The sequence below is a fragment of the Octopus sinensis genome, linkage group LG18, assembly GCF_006345805.1.
Source record: "Octopus sinensis linkage group LG18, ASM634580v1, whole genome shotgun sequence".
NCBI lineage: Eukaryota > Metazoa > Mollusca > Cephalopoda > Octopoda > Octopodidae > Octopus > Octopus sinensis.
Window position 1 is genome coordinate 22,359,694 of NC_043014.1, and position 16,326 is coordinate 22,376,019.

Consider the following 16,326-nt stretch of genomic DNA (forward strand, 5'->3'; position numbering starts at 1 on the left):
GTTACAAAATGGTACCTGAAATAAGTTCCTGTTTAGTGTACGCTAGCATGAAAAAATTGGCGTAAAACCAAATGAAACACACATGCATGCATGCGCACACGTGTGCACACACATTTATATGGCATTGTTAAGGCACAAGCATGGCTGTGTGGTTTAGAAGTTTGCTTCACAACCACATGGTTTTGGGTTCAGCCCAGCTGCATGGTACTTTGGACAAGTGCCTTCTACTATTGCTCTGGACCGACAAAAGCCTTGTGAGTGGATTTGGAAGAAAAAACGCAAAGAAGCCTGTCAGTGTGTGTGTTTATCTAAAAATCAACTGCTTTTTTGAAGACATGTGATCTCATACTTGAAAAAACAGCAACAGGAAAGGTATCCAGCTCTAGAATAATGCCACAGTAATATATTTGTGTAACTCATGCTAGCATTGAAAAATGAATGTAAAAATAAAATATACGTATGTATATATATTTATATATCTTCATCATCATTTAACATCCCCTTTCCTATGCTGGCATGGGTTTTGTGTGTGCGTGTGCGCGCGCGCGCACACACACACACACACACATTACGGACTTCTGCACAAGTTTTACCTGTGGAATTTTGCTTACAAGGTATTTATTGATCAGTCTGAAGTTTTATTTGGAGAAACTTGCCCAAAGTTCATGCAATGGGATCAGTTAGTAATCATTGTTGATGGTTAAAAATGTCACACTGCTTGGTATGGAATTAATCATTGTTGCATCAGTAATTAATTGATAGTTAAACAATATTATTGTTATTGATATTTATTTTTAGTTTTCTGACCTATCATCATTTTTTTATGCACACTTTTTGTGTTGGCTTGGATTGAATGATTTAACTGGATTTGATGTGTCAGAGGACTTTCTTGCTCCATTGTCTCAGTTTTGGGTTGATTTCTGTGGCTGCTTGCTCTTCTTCACACCAATCCCTTTACTTAGTGTACTGGATGAATTTTTTCTCACACCAATACTGTAGAAGTTGTTTTGCCCTCGCCACTGACGCGAGAGAAAGGATTATTTGTTGAGCTTGCATGTAGACATAAAACAAAAAAAAATTGAAAATTTGAAGGTAAGGAGAGAAACAGGAAGGTTAAAAAAGATTGAGTATTAAAAATATTTATCACAAGAACTTCTACATAGGAGGGAAACAAAATTTCAGGTGTTCCCAAATAATAGAAGAAAAATAGAAGACAAGTTGAGAGAGAAATTAACTGCTTCTAGATAAATTAGAAGGGTGGATAAAGTAAATAATGATACTCTTCAAAAAAAAAAAATATCAGCAGCATAGTTGTAAAGAAATGGTAATTGTTTGCCAGTTTTGTGATTCATTGGCCCTTTAGCATTCAGAAATACTCTTTCAAATATAATGCTTATTTATTTACATTGTTTTGAATTAATCATGGCTTATCTCATCTCTTCAAGATTTCAATGATGTGAAGATTTATTTTTAGAATGACATTGTAGGGTGGGTGTGAGAGGCTGAATTTGGCTTGCTTGAACATAAAACTAGCAGAATATTTGGACCAGATGTGGCCAGTATAAATACTAATGGGTTTAACTTTCCATCCCAGCATTCAGCTGATGATAATTTTGTAACTGTTGTCACAAGAGTACAGTTTCATTCTATTAAAAAAATTCACTTGAAGTAATATTTAAAGAAATTGTATCTGGTCTCATAAAGAGCTTTACTTTGTATTTAACCATGGAGCTAAATATTAGATAGGATATCAAACCTATCTATACTGAAATAGGTTTGATGGTATTTAAATGATTTGAGTATTTAACTTATAGAGTAAAATAGTTCCAAAGTCACTTTTTTTTTCTTGATGGTGGTGGTGGTGGTTCTAAAATCCCACCCCTCTGTCATTATTGATAATTAAATGGTATTACTTTTATATCTATTACAAATATGCAAATGAGAAATTTGTCTTACTTAATTTTAACTTAAATAAATATTTCAATTTTGAAAATTTTCATTTCATTATTAGAAAAAAATACAATGATAATTACTGTAACTCTGTAACATGGCATAATATTACCTATAAGTGGCAAATATATATTCCCAACATTAAAATACTGTCATATGACAAGTGTGTGCATGTGTATGTGTATAAAGTCAGTTAATAAAGCTATTTATATCCTCCAAATGATTCATTATTTGTGTAGTTATTTATCTATGTCCCAGCTTTACATTTACCCTTTATTTCTAATATTTTGATTTGTGTTGCATAAACTACATCTATGAGGACTAAACAATACATGTTAAATTTTTTAAACCAAGTATAGAGGCACAGGTGTGGAGATGTGATAAGAAGCTTGCTTCCCAGCCACATGGTTCCAGGCTCAGTCTCACTGCATGGCACCTTGGGCAAGTGTCTTCTATTGTAGTCTCAGGCCAACCAAAAACCTGTAGGTGGATTTGGCAGACAGAAACTGTGAGAAGCCCATTGTGTGTGTGTGTATTTGTCCCCCCACCATTGCTTGACAACTGATGTTGCTGTGTTTATTTTCATGATAAATAAAGTATCAAGTGGTTTTGATATTTCTATATCATAATGGATATGTAGGAAATGATAATAAAAGATCATGAAGGAGTATCAAATATATCATGTCATTGTTGATTAACCCCAGGTCAGCTCTGATTAAACAGACCTATAATCAAAAGCATTCCTTCTATGACTATCCTATCTTTTGTTCAGAGACAAAGTGTATCTAGGATCACATGATATGATTTGTCCTTCCTTTTTACATATATGTATATATATGTATATCTATCTATATATATATATATATACATACATACAGGGTGCTGTGAATATATTGTCGTCTAAATTACGCAAATATAAAAATAACACTGACATCTCATTTTAAAATATATTTACCAAAATTACATAAAAGTATCTTGAAATACTAAAGAGTAAATTAATTTAATAAAATCGTCATTGGCTTCAGCCATGGCCTCCAGACAACTTCGGAATCTCCTGCAACTCTTCTGGGCTGTCTCCTTATTTAAGTTTGTGAATGCTGCCATAATCCTTGCCTTCAGTTTTGTTGGTTTCTCGCTCAACTGTACCCCACACATAATAACCAAGGAGGTTGCAGTCTGGGGAGTTAAGAGGCCAGATGTTAGGGGTGATGTGGTCACAGAAATTGTCTAACAGCTATGAGTGGATTCTCCTGCTTGTGTGGCAGGGTGCAGAGTTTTGTTGCCAGACATAGGGTCTTCCAGCAGCCACCCTCTTGACTCAGGGCAGCACTACTCCTCAAGGCACTTGATGTAGGCCTGTGTTGAGTGTGAAGCTGTCTGGGAAGATGAATGGAGGCATAACGTTGCTATCACTAGTGGACAATCCAAACATCATGCTGTTGACTGGATGTTTGATTTTTATCACTCTCAGTACATGCACTGTTCTCAGATTGACACCCAAACACTCTGAAATGTTCATATTGGAGCTTCCGGCACAAATGCAGCAGTACAGCATGTCATTTCCAAATTTCTGGCAGAGCGAATTGCATCATGGTGCTGTTTTTCTCACAGACGGTACCCAACTGACCCAGTACACTGTGTAGTCAACAAAATCAAAAAAACAATGCACATGCATGAAATTAAAAATATAATATGGCAATAACTTACCCATCACATCCTGTATATATCAGATAGTGAAGTGTGAGTGATATGAGAGAAATTTAGCTGCTATTTCTTGTAGGTGCATAGAGACTTTGTCATTGATTTGATTGTATGCCATCAGTATTTATATATCAAAAAATGCTAGCACATGAGTTATTGTACTCCTGAACAAAGTACATAACCCTACTTGCTTGTGTTTACTTAATTGACTACCTTCTTCACAATTGAGTGATTAACAGTAGGAAGGACTTTTAATTGCAAAAGTATAACCCTACAATAAAAAAAAATCATCCTTTTATCTTTGTAATTCTAGTATACAGCACTTGGGGTACTATGTGCAACATTAAAAACATATTTTATTGATTACATTGGCCAAATATAATATTCCTATACCCTGACTATATACTTTCATAACTAAATAGGTTCATGCATGCACAAGTGTTTGTGTGTGTGTGTGCGCGCACACGCGCGTGCGTGTCAAATTCTCTCACATGGTATTGGTTCCCTCTCAGAACTATAGTAGAAGGTGCAAGGTACCACACACACACCAAGTGAGAGGCAGTTTATTGTTTTGCTTAAATATTCTTTATTAGATGGATTTTCATAAGTGTTTTTGTGTATACTTAATGTATTTTATTGGTTTTTTTCCTTACATGTTTTGTTAAGTATGGCATTGTGTAAAGCAATAATATCTGATGTGGTGGTTGTTGTGGTAATGTAATACAAACAGTCTTTAAATGGAATTAATGAAAATGTTTTGTTTTCTCTATCTTGTAGCAGATGACAGTCACCATGTCCCTGTATACCGCTGGCACTCGTTGGTCCCTTACCTTACCAACACTGGAGGTACCCAGTCCCCATCCCATGCAGCTATATCCCCACCACCCACATCTCAAGTGATGTCAGCAGCCCTGGAGAGTGATAACTCCACCACACAGGAGTCTACAACATCCAGTGAAGCTAATCCACCAGTGTCGGTCAGCCAGAGTGTCTCTGAAGCCTGTAAGTAACCATTAAAATATCAAGTCACCATCATCATCATTTAGCATCTATTTTTCATGTTGGCATGGGTTAGAAAGTTTGACTCAAACTGGTAAGCCACAGAGCTGTACCAGGCTCCAGTCTGATTTGGCTTGGTTTCTACAGCTGGATGCCCTTCCTATTACCAACCACTCCAAGAGTGTAGTGGGTGCCTTTTACATATCAACGGCACAGGTGCCTTTACATGTCATCAGCACTGGCCACAACTGATTTCACTTGGCTTGACTTGTCTTTTCAAGCACAGCAAATTGCCAAAGGTTTTGATCACTTGTAATCACCTCCATGCAACCCAACATTTGAAGATCATGCTTCATCACCTCATCCCATGTCTTCCTGGGTTCATCTCTTCCACAGTTTCACTCCACATATAGATAGAAAAGGCACCTTCCCATTCTCTTCTTGCAGAAAGGAATGAACTTGTACCTGTGTTTTGTATGTGTACAGTGTGTATGATTAACATGTGATGATAGTTTTGTATAGATGGCAAGTTAGTAGGTTCATCATTGTATAGAGTAGGATAGAGTGCTTTGCAGTATTTGTTCTGACTCCTACCAAGGCTACCTTTGCCTTTCATCCTTGCAGTATCAATAAATAAAGCACAAATCAAGTTCTGAAGTCAATTCTTTTCTCACTTTCTCTGTCTGTTTGTCTGTCTGTCTCTCTCGTGCTGTGAGAAGAGCCATGGGATACCACTCACAGTTTCCCTCTTCACATAGAAAAATTACAATGCTATTGTAGTGATTTCCACTCGGAGATAAATCTGCTCCTCTGAGATAAATTTTATGATTTTGTTTTAATATTTTTTTTAAATGAGTCAATACTTCTGAATGAACTTAACAGCTTTACTAGTGTCAGAATGGTAAATGTGGCAGGGGGTTTTGTTGAAACCATCATATTTTTTGAATTAGGTTAGTAAATAGTGTGATGGTTGTAGACAGTGGTGTGAACCTGTGCTGTGCTTTGGAAATGGGTGTGTGGTTTATCATGTCAAGGATTAACTTTCCTGGAATTTTTGATAATGTGGATAGGGTGGGGGCCAATGAGTCTGTAAAATATTGCTTCATATGAATTTATATTGGGCTTCAGTGATGTTATTATTTTGTCCAACTTCCAGAGTCAAGAAATTTGACTGTGTTGTAGATTTTAGTGAGTGCAGTGATTCCTCTGGTCCATAGATGTTCATAATCTTCATCAACATCCTTTAATGTCAATTTTTTATGTTGGCATAGGTTGGATGGCTTGACCAGAGCTGGCAAGCTGAAAAGTTGCACCAGGTTCCAGTTTGATTTGACTTGATTTCTATGATTGAATATCCTTCGTAATGCCAATCGCTTTACAGTGTGTGCTGGGTGCTTTTAAACCTGGCACTGGTGCAAGCACTTTTTTGTGGCACCTGCATGAGTGCTTTTTACGTGACACCAGCACTCTAGCAGGCCAACCCTCTTTACCAGGGAGTGTAGCCTTAACACTTATGCTGTGGAGGACGGGTCTTCTTGGGTACAGCAAGGCACCAAGTTTCATTTGGCTCTGAGATGTTTGAATTTTTAGATATTCTTGTTGCTTTTTGAGTGTCTGTTGGAAGGAAGGAGTCAAACTCCTAATCTAGCTGTGAAGTGCATATTTAATGTATTTGGTTCCTATCTTCTTTGTGTAGTTTTTATCTGACTGACTTTCAAGAAATGTCTAAGCATGTTTGTTTACTGATGCAGAGTAAGTATATTGAGATTGTTTCTCTGACATGAGGTGCAGTGTGACTGTTGATGATAATGTAGCTAATTACACACTATAGTGTTTTACTATTAGTTTTGTGGTCTAGATTGGTTTAGGTAGGATACAAACGTTTTTCTATTTACAATTTTCCGTTTAGTTGTTTGATGCTAATTATTGTGTTAATTGTATGAGGTATTGTATTTGAAATTGTCTCAGGTTTTATGATTATGGTTATTTCTGGTGTGTAATTGAGAAAATATATTTGATGTTGTTTTGTGAGATATCTCTTTCCAGATGCATCTATAATTATTTTGTTGAATGTATGTACTGCATTGTCTATGTTGCTGACTGGAGTTGTCTTAATTCTATATATATTAAAAAAGGAAGAAAGAAAACTTTGAATCTGTTTCTTGATGAAATAAGTTCCGAGTTTGTGAAAGCATTTTTGCTTTTTTCATTAATGTGTTGTAATAATAATTGATTGGTAGTCCAAAAAATGTTGGGGAAATATTTGTAATAACTAAGGTATGTGGAGAAGATTTTGATGTCTGGGAGTTCTGTTGTGGTATTTAGTTATCTCTTGTTTACAATTTGAAAACCATAAGTTGTTGAATGTATTGCAATTTTAACTCAATGGTGTTGTTTATTAGTGTTAAAAAGTTGGAATAGATTAGGTGATGGGGCTGTTGGTGAGGTCATTACTAGTATATATGTATGTTTATTATATCAATGCAAGGCGGCGAGCTAGCAGAAATGTTAGCATGCCGGGTGAAATGCGTAGCCGTATTTAGTCTGCCGTTGCGTTCTGGGTTCAAATTCCGCCGAGGTCGACTTTGCCTTTCATCCTTTCGGGGTCGATAAATTAAGTACCAGTTACGCACTGGGGTCGATGTAATCGACTTAATCCGTTTGTCTGTCCTTGTTTGTCCCCTCTATGTTTAGCCCCTTGTGGGTAGTAAAGAAATATATTATATCAATGCATTTTGTGTTGTTAGGTTTTACTTGAAAGCCTGTCTTTCATATTAGTTTATGAGTGTTATCTATACTCTGGAAACAAATTCTATATATGTTATAAGGCCACTTCCATAGTCAGAGGTCTTGGCTAGTCTGATTTAAGTATAATTTGAAATTCTGATTGTCCTCTGTACTGGTGTTAAGAATGTTTCCTAACTTATTGCGCTATGAATATCATGAGTACTAATAAAATTCTATCATTCCCTAAGTCTGTTCTTATGCCAAGAATGTTGCATTACTGCATTTTTACATCTTTTAAAAAAATTTTTGTCTTGTTTTTATGTGTGAAGCATTTATTTTTAAATGTATTTTGTGTGGACATTTGATGTTAGGAAGGGAGACAATAAAGCTACTCCCTTTTTAACCATTGCTGTTACTGTCAGCATTATTGCAAATCATCAAGTAAAGTGTGTATTTTTCTGATTTGTTTGTAAATGTTGTTATTGTTTGGTAGAATTTGTGTATGTTGTAGATTTTGTAAAATGGCCCTGCTTCATGTGTATTCACAGCCACTCCTGTTCCCTGAGAAATGTTTCTGTGCTATAGACACATTGTTTAACCAGCCTTCCTTTGTTCCTACCACATTAGTTTATCCTATATAGTTAGCCATTTTGAAGATGGTATAGTAGTTTTTGAGGATAATTTGGTTGTAATTTCTTGCTTGTTAACTGACCATGTAGAGGTTTCCCAATATGAGACTGCAGCACAGATTTTTCTTTCCATTTATATTTATTGTATTGGTCTCAAGAAAGTGCTGTACTCATGGCCATTGCAGGTCCTCTAAGACCTGTAGGGTTGATGGGAGGGGGAAAACAACTGTTTTTGACCTTCGTTCATATCCCTGTTTTTTTTTCTAGTTAATTCTAAAGATGACTATGATATTGATGATGATGAAGAAGAAGATGATGATGATGATGATGTGTTCGATTGTGCTCCTGATTCTCCAAAGAAAGATTCTAGCACCCGCATAAAACGGCGAACTCAATCCCTCAGTGCTCTGCCAAAAGATAAAGACGAACCAAAGAGCCCTAGGAAGGTAAGATATTAACCTGTTGCTATATGATGGTGGTAGTACTTGCATGATATTGTAAGTTCAACCTTGATCAAGTCGACCTATAATCAAAGATTTTCTACCAGTGACTGTTCTGCCTTCTGTGAAAATATGTATTGGGTTGTCCAGAAAGTCCGTGCCAATTTATAGTAGCTTACCTTTCGACTTATTTTAGAACATGGTTGAGTCCATAAAATAGGATTTGACTGCACCGCCATTTAGAGCACAGTTTAAGCTGTCTTTTCATGGAAGTTCATTTTCGGCACTTAATGTTTTTATTTTTCTGTAAAGGGAAAAATGCCTCACAAGCAACCAAAGAAATATGCGCAGTTTATGGTGATATTTCTTTATCCGAAAGAACTGTACGGAAGTGGTTCGCAAGGTTCCGAGCTGGAGATTGTAATCTTATTGATAAAGAGCGATCGGGCAGACCATCTACTACAGATGATGACCAAATCAAGTCATTAATTGAGAATAACCCACATTGCACAACCTGAGAATTAGCAGAATGCTTCAACCTGTCAAAATTCGTCATTCATGAGCACCTGGTAAAGCTTGGGTACACAAATCGCTACAATGTTTGGGTACCACACGAGTTGAGTGAGAAGAACCTTTTGGATCACATTTCCATCTGTGATTCGCTTTATAAACGGAATGAAAACGCACCTTTTTTAAAGCAAATTGTGACAGGTGATGAGAAATGGATTATCTATCAAAATGTTCAGAGAAAGCAGTCCTGGAGTAAGCGACATGAGCCACCCTTAGCCACCCCAAAAGCGGGTCTTCATCCTTAAAAAGTCTTGCTTTGTGTCTGGTGGGATTGGAAAGGAATTCTGTACAAGTAACCAGACAATTAATTCTGAGAAATACTGCACACAACTGGGCAAGTTAAAAGCAGCAATTCAAGGGAAATGTCCAGAATTGGCCTACAGGAATGGTGTTGTTTTCCAACATGATAATGCAAGACCGTACGTTTCTTTGGGAACCAGACAAAAATTGCTGCAGCTCAGCTGGGATGTGTTACCCCACCCTCCATATTCACGAGATATTGCTCCTTCGGATTTCCACTTATTCAGGTCTCTGCAGAATAGTCTTAATGGTAAAAATTTCAATTCCTTGGATGACGTAAAAAGATACCTTGATGAATTCTTTGCCATGAAACCACCTAAATTCTGGGAAGAGGGTAATTTCAAGTTAAAGGAAAGATGGAGATGCATTGTGCAACAAAATGGTTCATATTTGGTTGATTAAAAATGTAATGGCAAGTATTTATTGACCTTTTTCTTTCTTTAAAAATTGGCATGAACTTTCCGGACAACCCAATATTTTAGATAGTAAGGTAGGATTTGAGGATGATATGTGACCTATGTGTGTTAGTGGTATAGGTCTGTAAGGTGGTGCTGGGAGGTGTAGGGAGTTTAGTGGTTATGCAGTTAAGAAATTTGCCTCACAACCTTTTCTATCATATCCTTGAGTTAACTAATACCTTCTAAGTAGAATTTAGTTGATAGAAATTGTACTGAAGCTTGTTGTGTATGTTTGTTTAAACTAAACTGGCACTCTGTTGGTTATGACAACAAGGAGTTCCAGTTGATCCAATTAACAGAATAGCCTGTTAGTGGAATTAATGTGCAAGTGGCTGAACATTTCACAGACAAAGTATCCTTAACGTATTTCTCAGGGAGATTCAGCGTGTGACTAGGCTGGTCCTTTGAAATACAGCTACTACTCATTTTTGCTAGCAATGTGAAATAAAGTGTCTTGCTCAAGGATACAATGCTCCACCAGGAATTGAACTCACAACCTTACAATTATGAGCCAAATACCCTCACCACTAACACACATGCCTTTACTTTGTGTGTGTGTGTGTGAGAAAACCAATAAATCATTACTTGGAAGCCAAATCAAATGAAAATCTTTTATTGTATTTGTTCTACCTGAGTTACTCTGACAATCCCTTGTTACTCTCGCCATCATAAATGTAGTGAATCTGTGACTGGGCCGTTCAAAACCTTTAATCAACAATGATATTGTTCACAAAATGCAACATAAAATAAAATATGGTAATCAAAACTTTTGTTGTGTATTTAGACAAGCCTACCTAATACCACATTGACTCCATTTCTTGTATGGCTTTGTTTTTTGGGAATTTGAGGTGGACAGACAATCTGTTGAAATATTGTATAACTCATTCAATTCAATAAGCAGTCTATCTCTGTTAAAAATCACATCATATTGTTTATGTGAAGAGTTGTGTCAATTTTCATAACTTTTTTTCTTTTTCAAATCCTCTCCTTCAAACACTCATTTGTCAAAATTGATGGGAGTGACCATCAATAATAATAGTAATAATAATAATAATATTCTTACTACTATTGATGTCAAAGAGCAGTGGATTGACAAATTCATTCAAGTATCAAAAAAAAAATACCTTACAGTATTTGTTCCTGTTCTTTACATTTTAAGTTCAACTCCTGCTAATGTCAATTCTCACATTCATCCCTCTGGGTTCACTACAAAGAACCAGTCAAGTACTGATATTCATGAAACTCTGGTTTCAAAATTGCTAGCTTAAGGTGAATCATTAGAGGATCAGATAGCAATGTTTTGCAGTATTTGTTCTAGCTCTTTATATTCAAATACTACTGAGGTCAACTTTGCCTTTCACCCTTCCTCAGGTCGATAGAATAAAGTTCCAGTCAAACACTGGGGTTGATAGTATCAACTAACCCCACCTCTGTTCAAAATTTTTAGCCTCATGCCTAAATTAGGAACCATTATTATTATTATTATTATTACCTCTGCCTTAGCAAAGGCAGATGTATTGTTTTCAGTTGTGTTTGTTTCTCCGTGGACAAGATGTCTGAAGAACTGCAGGATGGATTTAGATGAAACTCTCAGGGATGTTTGGCCTCATGGCTGGCACAAACTGATTAGATTTTGGGATTGATCTCGTACTGGACAAGGATTCTGGATTATTTGTTGTATTTACTTTACTTCACATGAAGTATTATGATCTTATGTTGACTTTCAAGTCGTTCTCTGATTATTTCCCTTGAAAGCATGCTCATGGTTTCCACGTAAGTTATGGCAGTGTTGCTGTTTCCAAAGTTTTATTTTCATTTCTCTATTATTAATTTTACTCGCATCTCTCTCTTAGTAGAAACTGATGGATAAAGGAATCAGACTACATAAACAAACATCAGCATAACCTTTCAGAAATTAAATAACACTAACATAGTAACAATAATGAATTTAATTTATTCTCGACAATTTTTAGTTTTACCAATTTTAAATATATCACTCCTGTTTAAAACCTCTTACCTACTTGACATTTGCATTTCTAGCTCTGCCTTGAAGGAAGCTTTACTTCTTGGACTCACATTTTTGCATGCAATGATGCTGTTAAACCACCATTAACAGCACCGTATGCAGGTCCTTTCTGTTTTCTTCCACACACATAAATTTTTCACTTTAGAACTTAATGTTTGTAAAGACACTATATCAGTGGATAGACTAAAAAAGGCCTTCATAGAGAAAACTGTCCCTGTTCCCACTGCAGACAACACACATACAGCATTACAAACACAGCCTGCACACCCATCTTCACATTCCATGGCTACCATTGGGATCGATCAGGTACTGGACAAGGATTCTGGATTATTTTTCCATTTTTTTAATTTAATTTTTGAGAGTGTATGGGTTCACTTTTAGTATTCTTGTTTGTGAGAGCAGTCGAGTTTATTTCAGATATTCTCATTTTAAAAATCATCTCCAGCTAACCGTTGAGAAGACATTGGTGTTGCCTTGGTGGAGGTTTGCGCTCTCTGAGTGCTCTTGTTATTATTATTATATATAATACCAAAGTAGTGAGCTAATAGAATTGTTAGTACACCATATGAAATACTATCAGCATGTCTTTTACATTTTGAGTTCAAATTCTGCTGAAGATGACTTTGCCTTAAATCCTTTCAGGGTTGATAAATTAAGTACCAATAAAACACTGGGGTTGATGCAATCAACTAGTCCCCTCCCCCAAAATTTCAGGCTTTGTGCTTATAGTAGAAAGGAATATTATTGTTATTCTAGACGTCTCACAATATACAATATCGTGAGGTTGTTGATTGAAGATATTGTATCTACTGGGGGTTTGTACTGTTTGTCAAGTCACAACAAGGACCTAAGACAGACAGTACTTTACGCAATATGCATGCAGTTCCAAGTAATGCCAACTTTTGCAATACATCTAGATTGTAAGTATCTCTAAGGTTTTCAGATGTTTTTTTTTTCAAATTAGGTGGTATTGAACCCAATGCACCGATGACAATAGTGATAACTTTTATGTTTGACTCTCATAGCTGCCACATCTTAGCGATCTCAATTCTCAGGTCTCCATATTTATCTTTTTCTCTTTCTTTCATGATAATATGTTGATCTCCCGGTACTGTTACGTCGATTATTAGGTACTCTTGTTTGTCCCTCTTAAAGGTTACTATATCCGACCTCCGGTGCTCTAACACTTTGTCTGTCTGGAAATCAGAAAATTTTTACCCTTCTTTTTTCTTTCATTACCTTTTCCGGTGTATGTTGGTACCAAGCACCCGTAACCTCATATCCATACTTATAGCATAGTAACCAGTGGAGGTTTTGGGCTACTTTGTCATGTCTGTGCTTGTACTCTTTTTATGCACGACTTTCACAAGCACTAACAATGTGAGTCACACTTTCGACCCTCTTCCCACACATTCTGCAGAGGTCCTGTGCACTTGTGTGGTATATATTTTTTCTCACTGAGTTGGTATTCAATGCCTGGTGCTGGGCTGTGATGATTAGGTTTTCAGTATTCTTTTTTAGGTCACCATTCTGGAGCCACCTCCATGATGCTCCCTGGTCTTTTAATTTTCTGGTTTCATGGTAGAACTAACCATGTAATTCCATACGGAGTAAGGTTTCTTCTTTCTCATTGGCTGTTCTTGTTCGGAATTCATGAGCACTCTCAAGTCCATTTTTGTTAACTCCTTCTGCACCAGCAGCATACTGTAGCAGGTCTTTGCTGTTTACCAAATATTCTGCCATGTTTCTTCTTTCACTGTTAATGCACTCCCGAATGCTAATCAACCTACATCCACCATCATCTCTCTTCATGTAGAGCCTGTGTACATTTGCCTTAGAGTGGAGGGCATCATGCATTGTCATTGTCTTTTGGGTAGTGCAATCGAGTTGGTCAATCTCCACTTGTGTCCATCTCAGGATGGGTGCACTATAGCAGACTACAGCAACAGCCCATATGTTAATGGTAGTCACAAGGTTCCTTGAGTTGAGTTTGATTTCAAGAGAAGTTTGAGGCGCTTGAAACATGCAGTGATGACCTTGTCATTCATTCCTTTATGCAAAATATTGTCCAGCTCCTGGATCCCAAGGTACTTGTACACATCATCATCATCTGGGTCTTCCATTCTCTCTCTGTTTGGCAATTCTGTGCCCCTACAATTTACTCTTTTCCCCCGCTTCAAAGTAAGCACCGCACACTTTGAGATACCGAATTCCATCCCTATATCTTTGCTGCACATTTTCACAGTCTCAACCAGCCTCTCCATTTCAGGCTCTGTTTTTACGAACAGTTTTAAATCATCCATGAAGAGAAGGTAGTTGAGACAAGGTCCGTTCTTTCTCAGCTCATTGTGCACGTTGATTTTACATAGGCCTACAGAAAGTGAGGTCAAGGCTATAACGAATAACAGAGAAGAACAAGATTCTCCTTGGAAGATACCTCTTTTGTTGGTTACCTTGCCTAAGTGCTGGTTGTTACAGGAAAGACACATTTTCCAACTAGGCATGCTGTTCTTAATCAATGCACATATGTTCTCAGCTATTCCACACATGTCGAGTGTTTCCAAAATCCATGAATGTGGCAACATATCGTAAGCCTTTTTGAAGTCTATCCATGCCATACATGTTTTTTTGGTACCGTTTACAGTTCTTCATTATAACCTCGTCTATCACAAGGTAGTCCTTGGTGCCCTTGGATCCTTTTCAGCATCCCTTTTGTTCTACTGGCAGAAGATTGTTTTCTGCAAGGAACATATATATTTTCCCTATGAGGGTACCTGTTATTATTATTAAGATGGTGAGCTGGCAGAATTGTTAACATGCCAGACAAAACGCTTAGATTGTTATTGTTGTATAATAAATATATATGTTATACGAATATTGAAGTGTAAAACCCTAAATTTTATTGGGTAGAAAGGTGAAGATGACTATTTGTTGAATTCTGTTATCATTTAGTCATCAAGTTTTCAAAATTGTTTTTTCATGTTTTTCACCTCCACCTTCTCCGTCATTTATTATTTAATCTGGTCATTCCAGGTACGAGATAAAGAACACATCCGCCGACCAATGAATGCTTTCATGATATTCAGCAAACGCCATCGAGCTCTGGTTCATCAACAGCATCCCAACCAAGATAACCGAACAGTGAGCAAGATTCTCGGAGAATGGTGGTACGCCCTGCTGCCACATGATAAGCAAAAGTACCATGACCTGGCGTTCCAGGTGAGTAGTCAGCCAGCAATGCACATTATCTCAGTACTTGTTGTATCATATAAACTAGGCCTTGAGGGTAAAAGTAGTGCTATGACCTGGGTTCCCAGCTGAGCAACAGGCTTCTAGAACAATATAGCTTGTCACCTTAGTTTTCCATTTCTCCTTAGTTATTGTTAAATCACACTACCTGGGTAACAAGGGTAGCAATTGTTTCGATGCCTTGTGTTTTGGTTGAATGACTTTGTCCTAAATATGGGTGCCATTTCACACCAACTGGAACTTGATATTAGCAATGGTCCTTTCATTTTTCTGTTTATGCTTTATGTATATACAGATGTGTGTGTGTGTGTGTACAGGGGTGACAAAGGAATAACAGACTATCTTATGAAGTTCATTAGCTTACAGTTGTCTCCACTATAAGATGCATAGTTGAGTGCCTGAGTAACACCTTACAGTTTCATCAGAGCCTCAAACATGAAGCGTTTAGGACATGTATATTAAGTTCTACACCAGGCTATTAGTATTACGGTGCCTAAGTGAAATATTAAAACACACACACACAAACACATTTATATATATAAGTACAAGGTGAGTAAAAGGGAATGGGGACAGAAGAACCAGGTAGAGGCTACAAAAGTGCATGCAAAAGTGAGTGAGGAGCTGAATATAATGAATGAAAAAGAAGTGTTGAGGGATAATAAATGAGAGAGGTAGGGAAAAGTAGCTGATAACTGTGGAGAGTGGATAGAGTTGAGGGGTAAATATAGTGAATGGTGGATAAGGGAAGGGTGTGACTAGTGATGATGAGGTGAAGTGTAGCAGAATAGTAATGGTGATAAAAATGTGAGAGGAAAAGAGTTAACAAGTGGTTGAGTAGGTTACAAGAGTGTGGTGGGAGGGAGAGGCATGCATAGTACATAAAGAAAGTAAGAGATGTATGGTGATGGAGGAGGTGAATTGATTCAGGGGTTAGAGGAGAGAATCAGTGTAAAATGTGGGTGGAGAGGACAGTTTAAGGATGTGGACTCGATATCAAGTGAAATGGTTCCATGTAGTGAGGAATAGTGGTATCAAAGAAAAACTGTAGTTAAGGAAATGAAGGGTAGCTGCTCCTTTACTACATATCAAGCAAGGCCATTTTCCTGAAGATACCAGGCTCCTGTCTTTGCTCAGTTTACCTTGAGGCACCTCGATTCTTTGTTAGCTTTCCATGCCTGAAATTTACTCTCTAATTCCCCTTTTGATTTAGCTAGGCGTTCCCATTAACATCCAGTTTAAAATTATATGATGGTCTGTAGGAATTATGATGAATTGGA

The 16,326-nt window shown here is 37.1% G+C and overlaps 1 protein-coding gene across 4 annotated transcripts in view; it reads left to right on the forward strand.

The window, feature by feature from the left end:
• LOC115221753 (protein capicua homolog) overlaps nucleotides 1–16,326 on the forward strand; it is a 128,176-nt gene that overhangs the window by 75,757 nt on the left and 36,093 nt on the right. For all 4 annotated transcript variants that reach the window (XM_036510772.1, XM_036510773.1, XM_029791970.2 and 1 more), the window contains exons 4-6: nucleotides 4,429–4,653; nucleotides 8,274–8,452; nucleotides 14,834–15,019. In XM_036510772.1, the coding sequence (XP_036366665.1) occupies nucleotides 4,429–4,653; nucleotides 8,274–8,452; nucleotides 14,834–15,019 (590 nt within the window). The remainder of the gene's footprint in view (nucleotides 1–4,428; nucleotides 4,654–8,273; nucleotides 8,453–14,833; nucleotides 15,020–16,326) is intronic.